Genomic DNA, 17,719 nt, shown 5'->3' on the forward strand with positions numbered 1-17,719 from the left:
CTTGACTCATTCGCTTGCATTTTATCCCCATCAAGTAATTCTTGGTGAATGGTGTGCTTTTCCCTGCCAGTGTCTCCATAGCAGAATGAGGATGTCTAGGTTATGTAAGAGGCCTAGGAACCTTCACTCATACCAGCAGATATCTGTCCGATCCCCTAGGCATTACTGATAAGTTAACAGACTGATGTTTTCTGTTGTATCTTTCATTAGCATGAATCAGCTCCCTAGTGTCTCTCTCCTGGGTGAACTGATGAAAGAGTTTCTGGGCAAAGCCCAGACCTGGGACCAGTGTGCTGCCCTACCTGCCCTACCCCAGGAGATAACCATCCACTAAGAACCCAGGGTTGTCCAGTAGAAATATATATGAGCCACACATGATGGTCACATACATAATTTGAGTTTTCCGACAGCCACATTTTTTGTTATAAAAAGTTAAAAAAGGTGAACTTAATTTTAAGAACATATTTTAACTCCATATATCAAAATGTTCTATTCCATATTATCAGTTATGATCAGTCTAAAAGTTCTTGATGTGTTTATACATTTTTTTCCTTAATCTGCACTCATAGCACATCTCTCCATGGATTGGCCACGTCCCGAGGGCTTAGTAACCACGTGTGGCTAGCAGCTACCCTACCAGGCAGTGCCACTCTGACCAGCTTTACCCTTAAGCAGGGATACCTTCCTTGAATCTGGAGAGAATTCTTGAATAGTTGCCATCCAGTGATTCTGGTGTGTTGTGTAAAAATTGAGTGATGTCGCTCTTTCCGCCATCTTTCCTTGCCGCCATAATGGTGTGCAGGAATGTCATGACAGATGCTGTCAGGAGCAGTAACAATGCTGGAAAGAGAGGCAGACTCCAGCTTCTTAGTAGGCTGGGCTCCAAAGTCATCGCCCGGTTTCTCGCCGTGATGACAAAGCCTGGTTGCATTGGCAAATTTGAAATCATTGATGATCACAGAGCAGGGAAAATTTCTGTGAACCTCACAGGCAGGTTAAACAAGTGTGGAGTGATCAGCCCAAGATCTGACGTACAACTGAAAGATCTAGAAAAATGGTGGGATAACCTGCTCCCATACTGCCAGTTTGGTTTCATTGTCCTGACAGCCTCTGCTGGCATCATGGATCCTGAAGGAGCAAGACGAAAACACACAGGAGGGAAAATCCCGGGATTCTTTTTCTAGGGATATAATACATATGTGCAAATAAAATGCCTCAGTGGCAAAAAAAAACAAAAAACAAAAACAAAAACTAAATGATGTCATGGAGTCACCTTGGTGAGCCCCAGAGAAAGCTGGTTTCCATGCCTTTTTGCTAGAAGACTGAACAGGCTCAACAGTATGGTGGAACACGCCTCTAATTGGTGACGTAAATGTGTGAATTTCAATGTCAGGAGGTGTGTCTGGGCCTAGAAAAGAATTATTTAGATAATTAGGCTCTTGCAAACAGAAGAGATGACAGTTTACAGCTGCGATCCATGGGATGTGTGCGGGCATCTGGCCTGGCCTCCGCCCCTCGGGGTTCAGCACACTTAACTCCTCTTGTCTCTCACCTCGCTGTCTGACCTGTTTATCTGCCACCTGTCCTGTTATATTCATCCTGTCCTCGCCCTGTTTATATCCATAATGCTGCTCTCTAGTTTATGCCCTTACTCCGTTGCTTATCGTAGCAATCTGAGAAGCAAGATTCCTGTAAAAACAGGATGACTGAAATCATGACCTGATATCCAATATCCGTGCACCAGGAACTTTAAGGTTAGAATATAAGAAGGTGCAGGCATGGTAGGTATGGAAGGGAGAGGGGGGAAGGGAGGAAGGAAGGGAAGAGCGCAGTCCTGTGTGGGAAAATGACTAAAAGCAGAGGGTCTCATAGCAAAAAATTCCCCAGTTACTGGACAAGCCGTTGTTGTCATGAAATTCTCAAGATGGGTTGCTTTGGGATTCACAAATGTATTGACTTTATTCAAATGCCTCTTGGATACGGGCAGTTGAGACATGGTCCCAGGCCCTCCTCAGTTCCTTCTGAAATTGTTAGTACATTCGACGCAATGTTTTGAGCACTTGCTATGTGCTAAACTTTATTCTTTTTTTAAAAGATTTTATTTATTTATTTGACAGAGAGAGAGAGGGAACACAAGCGGAGTGGGGGGGGGGTAGTGGGAGAGGGAGAAGTAGGTTTCCCGCTGAGCAGGGATCCCGAAGCAGGACCCCATCCCAGGACCCTGAGATCATGACCTGAGCCAAAGGCAGACGCTTAACCGACTGAGCCACTGAGGCGCCCCTAGACTTTATTCTTGATTCTAGGGATTCAGTGAACAGGAGTTGAGGTTTCTACTCTCATGGAGATTGTTGGAGTTAATGTGTTGAGGGAAGAAAAGATGCTACAAAGAGAGGTTGAGCAATGTAAACAAGTAAGACCAGTATATAAACAAGGTAAAGTTCAGTGTTGGGCCCATTCTTCAAAGGCAGCTCGGTCACCCAGTGTAGAGTGACTGGGAAAGCCTGTGCCAGCACAGTCAGGAGAGGCTTGCTGGAAGCAGTGGAACTTGCACTGAAGTGTAAAGGATGAGAGGGAAGGGCGTGTGCAGCAGGCGGAGGATGAGAGTGCTTGGTCACACCAGGATTGGGAGTGAGAAGTGGCCAGGCCCCTCCGGATCAGGCAGGGTGGGGCTTGCAGACTTGGTACGGAGCATGAGCCTCCTTGCAAATACAGTGAGAAGGTGTCAAGACGTGGTCTGAGAAGGAGCCGGCATGATCTGATTTAGATTTGTGACATACTCTGGCTGCTGGGCGAAGAAGGAAGTAGAAGGGGCCAAGAGTAGAAGCAAGATCAGTTGTGAAGCTACTGCTTGAGAAGGTATGTGGCCAGCAGTAAGGGGGCAGTGTTGAAGAGGGAGAGCTCTGGATGGATTGGAGAGGGATGGAGATAGGATTGACAAGATTGACTGATTGATCAGAGAGAGAGAGAGTGACAGCAAGCAGGGGTAGTGGCAGGCAGAAGGAAAAGCAGGCTCCTCACTGAGGAGGGAGCCCAGTGCGGGACTCAATCTCAGGACCCTGAGATCATGACCTGAGCCGAAGGTAGACAAATCACTGACTGAGCCACCCAGGCATCCCAGGGTTGACAAGATTTATGGTTAGGCTTTGATGAGTGACACGAGAGAGTAGGAGAAGTCAAGCAGAACTGCCACATGGGTGGTAGATAGGTAAGAGGGTTGTGGGGAATAGAGAGTTCTGTTCTGGCCACTGGTAAGTTTGAGTTGCCTGTTAGTCGTTTCTCATGGAGACAGATGTCAACCAGCAGTGACCTGTGTTCAGGTGTGAGGTTGGGTTCTGAGCTGTTTGGGGAATCTGCCGTCACCTAGGGAGACTTCACAGGCAGAGAAGAGAGATAAGGCTTCAAGCAATGACAGTTAGGAGATCAAGTAGGAGACCATGGAGGAACCAGTGAGGCAGGAGGAAGACCAGAAGGGAAGGATGTTCCAGATGCCGACAGAACCGGGTGTCTAGAGCAGGATGGAGTAATTGGTGCTGTTGTAAGTTCTTGACAAGTTGGGTAAGAGGAAAACACAGTATTCGCTGGGTTTGCCAATATGGAGGATTCCTGTAGGTGATGGTCTTGTGTTTTAGAGACGTGATTCAAGGCACAAATAAATTGACCTCCGCCGTCTCCTGCAGCAAACTTTCCTCACCCTCTCCCTTCTCTACATCACCCCTGCCGGCTAGATGTTCTCTCTTTGTTCCAGAGTACTGTGGCCTTTCTTTGTCCCTGGACTACCATAGCATAACATGATTTTCTGTTGAAATTAGGTTCTTTCAGAATGAGCTCCTTAACAGCAGAACTTATGGGTGGGTTTTTTTGTTTTGTTTTGTTTGGTCGGTTTTTTGTTTTGTTCTGTTTTTTGTTTTGGTATTTCCTAGCATGATGCAGACACTTACTTAGTACATGTTTTCTGAATCAGTGTGTTGAGGATCATTGAATACTGTGGTTTTGCTTGTGTTATTTACCCCTGTGTTGTGGCAGGCACAGGCCAACGAAGAGCACAGGTTTTCAGATTCTCCTCTGCCTTCTATGGCCATGGTCTTGGTGGACCGAGGTTAGCTTTTGCCCAGGACTGCCCCCTCCTCCCCCCATGCCCCTGGCCAGTGGCTGCTTTGGAAGCCTTTCTTAGCTCTGGTCCCCTCTTAGCTGTGGTCCTCTCTTCTTCGCCCTTTCATTCATACCTTGCACCTTCTCGGGAGCCACATTCGAGCACCTGTGGAGATCACGTCCCTGTTTCAGGAACTACATCTCTTCCCCACTTTTAGATTCTCTGGGAGAAGTCATCTCCAGTTACTGCATACAATTTACCTACCACTTTTACCCCATTGCATACTCCGTGTCTTAAAGACCTCGAAGCAGCTGATCATAGCAGCTTCAAGAGGGATCTTTTTAGCAAATTTTTTTTTCTTTTCTTCTTCTTTTTTTTGTTTTGTTTTGTTTGGGGGACTTTTTGTTTTTTTTGTGGTGTGTGTGTGTGTGTGTGTGTGTGTGTCTTTATGTGGTTATTTTCCCACCAGGGCTGTGTGGAAAATTTTCTTCTCCTACACTGTTTCTATCATTTTGTTTTCCACTTCATTATCCTCCTGTTGCAACACCACAATTATACTAGTTGCTGTGGAGATATTAAGTGCATTGCTAATAATGGAGGATTATTCCTTTAGGTGGAAGAATAGAAGCAAGAGGAGAATATAAATCTTGTTTTTGTGCAAATGTTTCCTAGTAACAAAAATAACTAAGTGGTTCTAGAGACTGTGGTGCAGAAATGTCTATATGGGGTTGGCTTATGTTTTTAAGAAGGATTGGCTTTCTTAATTAAAGAAAATATTAATTTAAGCTTCTGGCCCTCTTAGAGATTAATTCCCTAGTTTAATACTTTACTATTCATTCTTTAGTTTATATTCTTTGTCCAGGAGGATATTGTCCCAGATAGACCAAATTTTTCATAGACTTCATCTTTTAAAATTTTCCTTTTTTTTTTTTTTAAGATTTTATTTATTTACTTGACAGAGGTCACAAGTAGGCAGAGAGGCAGGCAGAGAGAGAGGGGGAAGCAGGCTCCCCGCTGAGCAGAGAGCCCAATGCGGGGCTCAATCCCAGGACCCTGGGATCACAACCCGAGTCGAAGGCAGAGGCTTTAACCCACTGAGCCACTCAGGCACCCCTAAAATTTATTTCTTAAAACCTTTTTTAAAATTAAAAAAAAATCCTTTTTAATAAACTTTACTAAAGGATACACGTTTTAATATTGTTCATCTCATTTCTATTTCATGAAATCTTAGAGTTTTCAATGGATTTTTTTTCTTAAGATTTATTTATTTATTTTAGAGAGAGAGAGCACGTGTGAGCATGGGAAGGGGCAGAAGGAGAGGGAGAGAGAAACTTTTAGCAGACTCCTCGCTGAGCTGAGCTCGGAGCCTGATGCGGGGCTTCATCTGATGGCCCTGAGATCACGATCTGAGCAGAAACCAAGAGGTGGATGCTTAGCCAGTTGCACCATCCAGGGGTCCCTCCATGGACTTATTATAATGAAGCTGAGCATGTGCCCTGGTTTGCCCAGGACAGCCCCAGTGTGTAAACTGTTGTCCTGGTGTAATTACTAGTGAGGCTGTCTTATACTCTCAGAACTGGCCTGCTTAGGATGTTGAATTATATGGTCACCCTAATTAAAGACCACATTTATTTGTTTTATTTTATTTTTTTAATTTTTAAAGATTTATTTACTTGGGGGGTGGGGCAGAGGAAGAGGAAGAGGGAGAGAATCTCAAGCAGGCTCCTCACTGAGCATGGAGCCTAACTTGGAGCTCCATCCCAGGACCCTGAGATCATATCCTGAGTGGAAACCAAGAGCCGGATGCTTAACCGGCTGAGCCAGGTGCCCCTAAAGACCACATTTAATAGGAACTAAGGGAATGAAGTATTTTATATATTCTTGTTTTAAAAAAATTTTTTTTAAAGATTTTGTTTATTTATTTGAGAGAGAATGAGTGAGAGAGAGCATGAGAGAGGAGAAGGTCAGAGGGAGAAGCAGACTCCCCAAGGAGCTGGGACCCCAATGCGGGACTTGATCCTAGAAGTCCGGGATCGTGACCTGAGCCGAAGGCAGTCGCTCAACCAACTGAGCCACCCAGGTTCCCCTATATATTCTTGTTTTAATCCAGATAACATATATGTACATATATTTAGATAGATAGAGATGGGTATACATGTGCGGATTGTATACACACACACATACATATATGTGTATATTTTTTTTCTTTCACTTCCTCCAGCTGATGGTTTAGAACTTGCCAAATGTCTTGATGCTATAGAAAGACACATATATATTTATACATACATGTATAAACATATATGTACACACACACACACACACGGATTTCTCATCTTCATAATTCCCTTATGTTATATTTTCACTCAAATTCATTTTACTATAATAATGCTTGACCTGGTTCCTCCTATATGGACAGGATCTATTTTCAAGGATTAATGTCCAAATGTTGACTGTTCTGTTTTGAAATGACTTCTCATATCTCATTTGATTTCCCTCTGTCCAATACAAATGCTCACCTCTTGTTAACATTAGATTTTTACCCCCTGCCTGTGTTAGAATTGGGTGTATATCCTAGACTATCCATTGCATCGTCTGTTAGCAGCTCAGTTATTGATCTACCCAAAGATAGGACAACAGCCATTAGAATAAAAAAGAAAGGCCTTTTATTGGATACCTTGAAGAGTAAAAAGTACCATTTTGATATTCAAACTTACCTTTAAAAATATACACATTCCTTCCCTGACCCATCCCACTTAGTGTCAAGTTTATTATTGTAAAAACTCTGAAAGCCATATGAAAATTTTTATAATTGATCCAAGATCCTTGGGGAAATTTCTGGGAGTTTATGTTCTGGGGCCAAGGGGATCTTGAAGTGGCTTGAAAAGAAAGTAAGAGTTAGTGAATTGCCAGTATTGAAGAACAAGCTCTTGGGATAATCTCTGGAGAAGGGTGCTGGCACGTCCTTCAGTATGTCAGGGGAATATAAGTCCGTGGAAGGGAGGGGGTTTGGTAAGAAGCAGAGAGCGCCATTTTGTGCCAGGCTGGCTGTGCTGTTGTAAACAGACAGACATGCTCCCTCCCCTCTTGGAGCCTACCACCTAGTGTGGGAGCCATCCGATTAAAACCAGGAAACAAGTATATAATCACCAACTGTGAAATAGTGCTGAGAGAGAAGAAGAGGGGAGACTTTTTTTAGGTCAGGAAAACAGCCCTTGGGGAAGGAACGTTAAAGTTGAGAAGGCTGAGAAGATGCTGGCCCTTTGTGTGGTGTTGATAGAACGATGATGGTGTTGCTCTATCAAGGTGGGACTCAAGTTAAATCATTCTGGATCATTTAGTCAATTAGTAGCAAACAAGGTGCCCTCTGGGTTCCTCTGTCAGTGTTTCTCAACGCTTTTTTTTCATTATTGCCTTTTTTAGGTAGTTTTTCCTAACTATTCCCTTCCTCCGTGTGAAATTTTAATGCCCTTTGGAGAATCACAAACCATTTCTTCCACCCTTAGAGCACCACTTTTCACCAGTGAGAATGCAAACTCTATCAGTTATTGTCTGTGGGGTGCATTTTAGGGTAGTCAGAAATGGGCTTTTATTGAGTTAACGTAATATCCTTAGATCTAACTGGATTTGAAGTTTCTTGAGGCAGAGACCATCTCCAATAGGGACAGTAGTAATAATGTGTGCCACTGACTGTGACACTTTTTTTTTTTTTAAAACATCCATGAGGTTGGGAAGGGTGAAATACAAGCATCTGAAGTAGAGTAGAAAAACCCTAAATGGCCTATAAGTTCATCTAATTTCCTATTTAGATGAAGAAACAAAGACTACTCGGAAGGCTGGGGTTAATCGGTCTCTCGAATCCACTTGGGCGCCATTTCCAGGACACTCTTGGTAAGGAGCAGATTTAGGAAGGTGGTGATCGTCCGGAGCAGTCCTGGTTTTATTGTTCAGCTTGCAAATTTGCATGTGCACATGTGTGCACACAGTTGCAGTCCCACCTAGGGAGATTAAATTGGCAGATTCTTCCAATACTTTTTCTAAAACAAGGATGAAAAGGAAAATCTGATTAGCAATCACTTCTGTGTTTCCGAGGCCACACACATCTGTCTAAAAGGTAGCTCTACAGGAACTTAGGAGAAAAGTGAACTAATGATAGAGGATACTAGTAAGCTTTTTAAGAGAAGGAATTAAGATGTCACTGTTCTTTACCACTCAGATTCTTTCATCATTAGGGTTGGAATCATACATGTCTAAAGGACATGGGTTTATCAAGGATAATTCATGTGATATATAAGGTTGGGAGAAATGCAGAGAATATATCTGAAATTAGGTGTTGGAACCTCTAGTCTGTGATTAGGTGAAATTAGGTGATGGAACCGCTAGGCTCTTTCTCTGTATCAGTCTCTGTGTGTTCACGTATGTGAGAGAGAAATTTTGTTCAAGCTTGTTCTAATTATCTGGCCAATAGTTATGGAAACTGGAGAAAGGTGTAGCGGTCTTCATGACCTGTCTTGTAATTTCTTTTTGTGCCTTAGTGAATTTTGGAGGTAGGCTCAGTGGATGACACACACTTCTAAATTTTGCAGCCATTACTTCCTTTTACTGTATCTTCATCCACCATCAGTCACATTTTAATTTTTTTAATTTTTAATTTTAATTTTAATTTTTTTCAAGATCTGTATACAGTGGTGTAATCCAAGTCTACTCCCCCCCACCCCAACCCTTTTTAATCGTGCTTTTTAGTTGTTTTGTTTACCTTCTTGACAAGTCCAGCACCTTTAGTAGGTGAGCAAGAAGTAGACAAATTATGAAACTACAGCCAGATGGATGTAATTTATAAATTCTTTCCAAAGGGTAAAGTGGAGAAGACAGAAAGTAGAAGTATGGTATCAGTCTCTAAACCTCATTTCTGTTCTTTTTGCTCCATTTACACAAGCAGGGGAGCCCTGGCCTTACCCAGCCATCATTAAGAAAATGAAGCTGAATTTGTTTGTTTGTTTGTTTTTAAAGATTTTATTTATTTATTTATTTGACAGACAAAGATCACAAGTAGGCAGAGAGGTAGGCGGTGGGGGGGGGGGGGGAGAGGTGTGGCAGGATCTTTGCCGAGCAGGGAGCCCGATGTGGGGCTCGATCCCAGGACCCTGAGATCATGACCTGAACCAAAGCCAGAGGCTTTAACCACTGAGCCATCCAGGTGCCCCGAATTTGTTTGTTTTAAATAATGTACTTGCACCATGCTTCTAAAATGCGATTTATGAAGCAATCAGGGTTGGATACATACTTTTTTATACAAGTAATTAATTACCTAGTTTTGAATTCTAAGAATCCTTTGGTTCCTTCCAACATGAAAAAAAAAGGAAACGTTGATAAAATGCCTTTTTGAGTCATTTGTCCTCAAAAACATTTTTATTCATTAAAAGGAGATTTGATTATCTTCTACAGAGGATTTGGATTGAGTCTTTAAACGTAGCCAGAACTTAACAAATATAGCTGTCTGATAAGCCACCTTTATTATTATTTGTTTATAAACCATACGTGTTACTAGTAGTTCTAAATGTTTTGTGTGGAAACGGAAGTAGTGGAAGTAATGTGGTGTCAGCTATGAATTGCCACAGACACGGTTGTTAATGACAAGTGGAATTTGCTGAGGGTGTGCCAGCCATAAGACATTGGAAATGGAAGTATGAGGCCCGGACTCCCCAGAGTCAGCCTCCAAACAGAGGCTGCTTTCACAGGAAGAGGTTCCAAGGTCCCACAACTTTTGGGTTAGGACCAAAGAGTAAAATTGTCGTGCGGTAGGGTTCTACTTTACAAAAGGCATTCAGGATAACCAGGTTCCATGTGCATTTGTGAACTGAAGTTGTAATTCACAGAAGCCTTAAGAAGGCCTGATTGAAATTGACATCTTTAAGATCACAGTAGGAGGCAGAATGGCAGAAAAATATCTCTTGGACCTGGCCACTAATTCCATCTTATTGGCAGATATGCTTCATGTCAGCTGCATCTTACCTGATGGAAGGTTCTTGGTAGAAGGTTACTTGAGGCAGACACAGCTTGGGAACTCTTCCATTCGAGGGCTCCATTAACGTGAGTGTTTGGCTACAAGGATGTTCTTAAGGGATGTCTTAGATGTCCTCCTGGAAGCAAAACAAGTCTTCTCTTAGGTGTGGTTTCATCTGGGTACAGTTTTGCAAATGGCACATTATGGATCTGTGCTAAGTGCCTCCTCCTGTGTGCGTAGGCTGCACTGAATGAGGCCTTTAATTTCAGCATGAACTGGGCCCTGCCATTTGGTATCCAGAGCACAGCCTCCGTGTTGGTTGGGATAAATATGTATGTGGAATATGAAAACTGTGGGGGCAGTGATGGAGTTACAGATCTAAACATGTTCTACCACAAAGTGGAGTGCTGCCCTGACCACAGAGGTTGCTCCGTCCACATTAAGTAGTGTTTAGAACGCTCTCTACATTTAGAAGGCTTAAGTGCTTTTGAATTATAGGGCAAATTTAGATCAGTGGTTGTGTTTGAGCAAATCGTCTTTGTTCTCGAAGGACATAACCAGAGCTGTTTTTGCCATTAATGTAGGAATATTGCTGTACAGCTTGAATCATAATATTTGGAGTATTTTTTAAATACTTTTAAAACGTTATCACTGTCTTAAATATGAATGAGTTTATAGGTAAATCTAAGAAGTACTTTTTTTAAATTAATAGGCTTTATTTTTTGGAGGAGTTTTAGGTTTCCAGAAAAAGTGAGCAGAGACTGTGGAGTTTTCCCTATCATTAATGTCTTACTTCAGTGTCATACATTTGTTATCACTGATGAGCCAGTATTGATACATTATTATTAACGAAATTCCATAGTTTACATTAGAGTTCACTCTTTGTGTTATGGGTTTTGAAAAATGTGTAATGACATGTATCCACCATCCCAGTGTCATATGAAATAGTTACACTGGCCTAAAAGTTCCCAGTGCTTCACCTTCTCATTCCCCTGCCCTAACTCCTGGCATTCACTGATGGAAGGTTCTTTTTTTTCTTTTTTTTTTTTTTTTTAAAGATTTTACTTACTTATTTGACAGACAGAGATCACAAGTAGGCAGAGGGGCAGGCAGAGAGAGAGGAGAAAGCAGGCTCTCCACGGAGCAGAGAGCCCAATGTGGGGCTCGATCCCAGGACCCTGACATCATGACCTGAGCCGAAGGCAGAGGCTTTAACCCACTGAGCCACCCAGGCGCCCCCTGATGGAAGGTTCTTGGAAGAAGGTTGCTTTACGTATTTATTTCAGAGAGAGAAATAGTACACATGCTGGGGGAGAGGTAGAGGGAAGGGGGAGAAGGAATCCCAAGCCCACTCAACGCTGAACATGGAGCCCAACATGGGGCCCAATTTCACAACCCTGAGATCATGACCTGAGTGGAAATTTAAGAGTCAGACACTCAACCAACTGAACCACCCAGGTGCCCCACTGTTGATTGATTTTTATTGTTGGGTTCAACTATGTCCTCCCTGATTTCCTGCCTGCTGCACCTATTAAAGTGACTTTTTAAAAGATCACAATTAGCAATATCAGAATCCAGATTAAAGCTAGTTCTCCTAATTGTAATGAAATATTCTTTGCCCATGATGTTTCCCCTAGAAAGCCCCTTTGCTTCTTGTTTTCATTGTATTTCCTATTGTTGACAGTTAGAGAGTAGCTCACCCACTAATATACTATTACTATAACTGTAATATACTATTACAGTTGAACCAAACTACCGTGAAAAGTGCCTTTGACTAGTGCCTTTGACATGCATGCAGTTCTTTTACTCATTTTGTTTGTTTAGAGATGTGATGGCAGGGGCGCCTGGGTGGCTCCGTGGGTTGAGGTGGAGGTCATGATCTCAGGGTCCTGGGATTGAGCCCCATATCAGGCTATCTGCTCAGCAGGGAGCCTGCTTCCCCCTCTGTCTCTTTCTCTTGCTCTGCCTACTTGTGATCTCTCTCTCTGTGTCAAATAAATAAATAAAATCTTAAAAAAAAAGATGTGATGGAAAACTGGGATTATATATATATCTGTATCTGCAAGGATAAGTCAAAAATTACTCTTTACTTTCCCCTGTAGCAAGCTTTTAGACACTTTAGGGAGATGGGGGCAGGTGACTCTGGGGTTCTTTTTCCATGTGCTGACCCTCCTCCTCCTCTTGAAGGTGGCATCTGCTAAGGTCAGGAGGGCATTTGAGGTGTCCAGACCCATACATAGTACTTGGAAAGCAAGAGAGAGAAAAAGCATGGTCAGGAATGATGACATTCGTGTTTCCTCCACCAGTTTTCACTTTCTGTGCCTGAGGTGTAACCTCTGACTGTGTATGACTTAGAAGCTCAAGATAAAAGCATGTGGCTGATTCCTTTGTTCGGTCAGCATCCCCATCCCGTTCTGTGGGGGCTCATTAGTGCCTGGCTGGTGTCTCAGCTTCCACCATCGGGACTTCGAGTTTATATCTTAATGCTCAGCTCTGGCCCCTGCCCCCAAAATGTGTTCATCATCCCAGGTCTCTGGGCGCTTTGCTTCATCTTCCTTTATCTTGCTCGAGATTCAGTTACAAAAAGTTCTTTTAGTCAGCCTCTCATTTCACTTCTTTCTTTCTTCTTCCTCTTTTCCAGTTATTCCTGGTACTCAATTGTTCTTCTGTTTGGACACCAAATAACTCTTTGGAGTCATGAGAGATTGCTTTCTTGACTCTCCTTAATAAGTTCTCTGAACATCATCCTTCCTCTCATACTTAAAAGAAGATTTGGGGGCCTCTGGGTGGCTCAGTCAGTTAAGTGTCCAACTCTTGATTTCAGCTCAGGTCGTGATCTCAGGATCCTGGGATGGAGCCCTGCCTCAGGCTCTGGGCTCAGCACGGAGTCTGCTTGAGATTCTCTTTCTCTCCTGTTCTCTTCATGCATGCTCTCAGATCTCTCTCCCTCTCTCTCTCTCTCAAAAGAAATAAAATAATACCTTAAAAGATGTTGCTTTGTGAAATAAGGATTATGTAAGTATGCCAGTCTGTAGTTTGCCATGGCATTGTTTGGAAGGAATGTTGGAAACCTGTTGGATGAGACCGATCATGGGTAATGATGCACAAGGTAAACCAGGTAAACTCTTTTTTAAAAAGATTTTATTTATTTGTCAGTGAGAAAAGAGAGAGAGCACAAGCAGGGGGAGCGGCAGGAAGAGGGAGAAGCAGGTGAGCCCCATGTGGGATTTGATCCCAGGACCCTGGGACCATGGACCTGAGCCGAAGGCAGACGCTTATCCGTCAGAGCCACCCAGGTGTCCCCTGGGTAAACTCTTCATAAATGAGTTGAAGGAAGTATAAGTTATTCACTTTTAAAACCCAGTTTCTCACAAGAGAAGCAAACTACTAAGTAGGGAGTGGCCCACCTCATAGAAATCTTAAGAGCAAGGACAACAAGAGAGTGGGAGAGAAAAATAAAAACTGGAGGAAAGGGTCCCAGATCCAAGAGACTGGAATGGCTGGGAATCTGAAGGAGATTCCTGAGCAAGAGACGGAGGGTTCGCACGATTAAGCGCTGGGTTAAGTGACGCAGGTGTAGCATGCGTTGCTCATTCTCTGAAGCTCCTCAGGTATGTTCAGGGTACTGTAGGATCCTGCTGGTCTGGATTCTAATCCATGTATCCTGAGGAGCTACTCTGCCTCCAGCAAATGTACCCGACCCCTGACCAGACATGAACTCTCCTGTGGCCTCTTCCTAATAACAACCGCCTCCCAAATTTGTTTCCATCTTAGTTCATGTTTATTCGTGTCTCGTTTAATTTTTACTTCTAGCCTCATTTTTATTTTAAAAGACACGATTTTGAGCCAGAGTAATCACGGTACATATGTACATTTTGCTTTCATTCTATGAGCTGTATAATTATGCCCTATTTAACCAGAGAGTCTGACCTCTTTGCTACTTGGTGGGGCATTACCACAAATGGCATCTTGCTGAAAAGAAAACTTTTAAGTTTCTAGGACAGAGCATTTTTATTTGCTTACCACACACAGTGACCAAAATGAAAAGTAGGGTTTATTATTTTTATCCTTAGTACATAATGATATTAAACAGACTTTGTGCTTACGATAAATTTTTTTTTAGAGACTGTTAATATGGTAACTGATACTTGGAAATGTGTGTTGGGATTTTTGCCTCATCTTTTCTAACTTTTTAGTGGTAACAACAACTTGTGTTTATTTTAGAAACATTTAAACCTGGATAAGAAGGAAAGTTTAAGTCACATATAAATCTGTCACCTGTTCCTCCTTTGCATTATCTTTCTAGCATTGTGTTTACACAAGCAACTTTACAAGATAAATGGGGTTATACACAGTACAATTTTGTACTCTTGAATATATCATGAACCTCTTGTCATGCCCCACTAAACATGGTAAGGAAGAGTTTCAGTCTCCTATCGTGTCCATCCATCACCGTGTATTTAAGTAGTCCCCTGTTGTTGGACACCTAGTTATTTCCAGCTTTTTACTGTTGTCAACAGTGTTAGAGGCTCAGAACTGAATCTTTGTTCACATTCCTAGGTTGTTTGTAAAGTATAAGAAAGGTTTTGCCGTAGTCCTGGAGACGCTTGATGATTTGGTTTGTTTTTTAGCCACTTTGATCTATGAAAGCATGACATCTCACTTTGACATGGGTTTCTTTGCTCACTGGCAAGGTTAAACACTTTCTCACTTTTGGTATGAAAGTACAAAAGGGTTCTTTTCTTTTATTGCTGAAGATCGGAGGGCATTTCTTAAATTTAAATAATTAAGTTTCACTGTTGTACCTTTTTGTCATTTCTTAATGACATTAATGACATAATCTCTAAGTTGTTTAGGAGTTTGGATAAACAGTAATACCTTTGCTTCATGAAGGAAAGGACTAGATTTCTGGAAGACCTAATAGAAAAAACTATAGAAACTGGAGGTTGTAAGACATAGGGCTTTTTTTTTTTAATGTAAGATTTTATTTATTTATTTGACAGAGATCACAAGTAGGCATAGAGGCAGGCACAGAGAGTGGGGGGGAAGCAGGCTCCCTGCTGAGCAGAGAGCCCGACATGGGGCTCGATCCCAAGACTCTGGGATCATTACCTGAGCCGAAGGCAGATGCTCAACCCACTGAGCCACCCAGGCACCCCGACATAGGGCTTTTTAATCTGTTGCTCAACCTTTCCCTCTAGCCTTAAAAAAAAATTTTTTTTGACTCCCGTTTCTGGGATATTTTGAATGCAGTCTGTATGAGGCAGAGGGAAATACAGAGTGACCTTTCAAGATACTTTAAATTTAAGAGTCTATAATTAGAAAACACTACTTGAGTTCTCATAACATAATTTTACTCTTAAGGCCCCCATCTAAATTGGTGGGTCATTCCTCCCCCTCCTCGTCTCCTTCCCTCTCTCATTCGTATCTGCTGTATGTACATCCGAGGACTCTGCTTCTGAAAATACTCATGGCATCACATTTGTTGGTTGTATAATATTACAGTGCTTTCCCTCTGCCCACCCTTTAGAGGATTATTCAGTGACTTCCTTATCTGACTTGCAGGGAGCTTACATGGGACTCTTTGGGAACACAGTTGACTGTCTTATACAGAGGGAGTTAGGCTGGGAACAGATACCCATTGACTCATGTGCCAAGGAGACAGCAGAAAACCTGACACACAGGGTCCCTTCCCTCATTAAGTGTCCAGAAAAGAGACAAGTAAATCTTTACTAACAATTGACTTTATAATCATACTTAACGAACTGTTATGATGGAGAAAGAGGATAATGTGGCCTTGGTGAAGGGGGCCCTAATGTAGCCTGGAGGAATGAAGGAAGCCTTCTCTAAGGAAATGATGCCAGTTGCACATGCCTGGGAAGAGTTGATACACACTGTCCCTGGCTCTCCCTTGCCTGTGACCTGCACGCGAATTCATCTATTTCTGCTTTCTTTGGTGGCTTAACAATACCTCACAGGTTTTTTTTTTTTTTTTAAGATTTTATTTATTTATTTGACAGAGAGAGATCACAAGTAGGCAGAGAGGCAGGCGGGGGGGGGGGGGGCGGGGAGCACGCTCCCTGCTGAGCAGAGAGCCCGATGCGGGGCTCAATCCCAGGACCCTGAGATCATGACCTGAGCCAAAGGCAGAGGCCCAACCCATTGAGCCACCAAGGCACCCTAATACCTCACAAGTATTAACGAGAAAATAATACCACTAGAGTTGAGTAAGAATTTGAAGATTAACACTAAAGAAAAGCTCTTAACTAATGAGCCTTAAGAACAACATACTTTGCCTGCTGGAATGAAAAAGGTTGACAGATCACGGGGACATGTCTTCTTCGCAGGACTTGTGGAATAACTGGAGTTCAGTGGTCCTACATCTTCTGTGTAGAGGACGGGAATAGCTAGAGAGCCAAAAGTCCTTTTCTAGCTAAGGTTTGCTCTCTAGTAAAATAAAAATTCATCTTTTCTCCATCTTATATTTTACATTCCAGCTTACAATAAAAGGCGTCTTAACCATGGTGGCTTTTGTCATTTGGAAACTGTCTGCGTTTTACTGCCAGGTAGAGCTTTAGATGACTATGACAAAAGGAATATTCTTTTAAATTGTTAAATCCCCCAAGACGATTGTGGCTGTTCTTTGCCAGACAACGACTCTCAAGTCCTTTAGACTTAAAAACAGATGCTTCTGGGGAAAGTTGCTTTCCATGCATCCGGTTACTTAGGTTTTTTAATGTGGCTGCATTTTTGTCCATCTCCTGATATTGGAGAAATTGTTTTACAGATCTGGAGCTGTCTGCTCCTCAGCTCTTATCAGAAGCGTGGCTGAAGGAAATGCAGGTGCAGGAGGGATTTCTGGTGCAGTTGTGTCTCTGAAATGAGCCAGATCGCATAGCTGCTTATTTGTATTATGTCGCCTTGGCTTCCGACCAAAGCAACTCGAGAGAGTTATGCTTCGGAATGTATTGAGGGACCCCCAGAAGAACCATCGGATGACGTCATGCGATGGCCTGCCCGGTCTGCGCTGTTGCCCGTGGCCCGCCTCCTGTGTGCAGACCCGCTGCGGCAGAATGCCTGAGCTCAGGGTCAAGAAAAGCTTTTTCCCCTGGAGAAGAAAATCTAGATCCCCACTCCTCTTTCTCTCAAATTATGGGTATGAAGATACATACACATTCTCTCTCTGAGTTTAGGAAACACGGTTTCGTCTCCTGCTTTACCCTGGACAAAGGATGTGAGCTAACTCTGCAGCCAGTGCAGAGCCCGTCTTTGTCACATTGTAAGACTTAGTTCATTCGATTACCTCTTGTCTATTTTAGTTACTTAACAATAGTGCACAATATGCCAGGTGCTGTTTCTGACCTCCTTGTAAATATTAACCTCTTCAGTCCTCTTAAAGGCCCCCCCAGAGTTTCTACTGTTATTCCGAATTATAGATGAGGAAACTGAGGCACAGAGAGGTTAAGGAGCATGCCTGGAGTCATACGGGTTCTGAGTGTGGAGTTGGATTTCAGAGCCCTTGTTCCTTAACCACCCCACTTCCCAGCTGTGCTGCCTTAGCAGTGATTTGCTCCCCCGAGCAGGGAGAGACTATCTTCAGTCCCAGGTGGGACCCCACCCTCTTTCAG

At 42.8% G+C, this 17,719-nt stretch overlaps 2 protein-coding genes across 2 annotated transcripts in view; both read left to right on the forward strand.

The window, feature by feature from the left end:
- The window catches only part of SGMS2 (sphingomyelin synthase 2), an 80,932-nt gene that overhangs the window by 10,541 nt on the left and 52,672 nt on the right, over positions 1-17,719 (forward strand). The gene's annotated exons all lie outside the window — the stretch shown is intronic.
- LOC308338861 (small ribosomal subunit protein uS8-like) lies at positions 768-1,184 on the forward strand (the record flags this gene model as incomplete). Its single annotated transcript, XM_080797160.1, has 1 exon — positions 768-1,184. The coding sequence occupies exon 1, from the start codon at positions 792-794 to the stop codon at positions 1,182-1,184; it is 393 nt and encodes a 130-aa protein (XP_080653286.1). The 5' UTR covers positions 768-791.

The sequence above is a fragment of the Martes martes genome (assembly GCF_963455335.1).
Source record: "Martes martes genome assembly, chromosome: 2".
NCBI lineage: Eukaryota > Metazoa > Chordata > Mammalia > Carnivora > Mustelidae > Martes > Martes martes.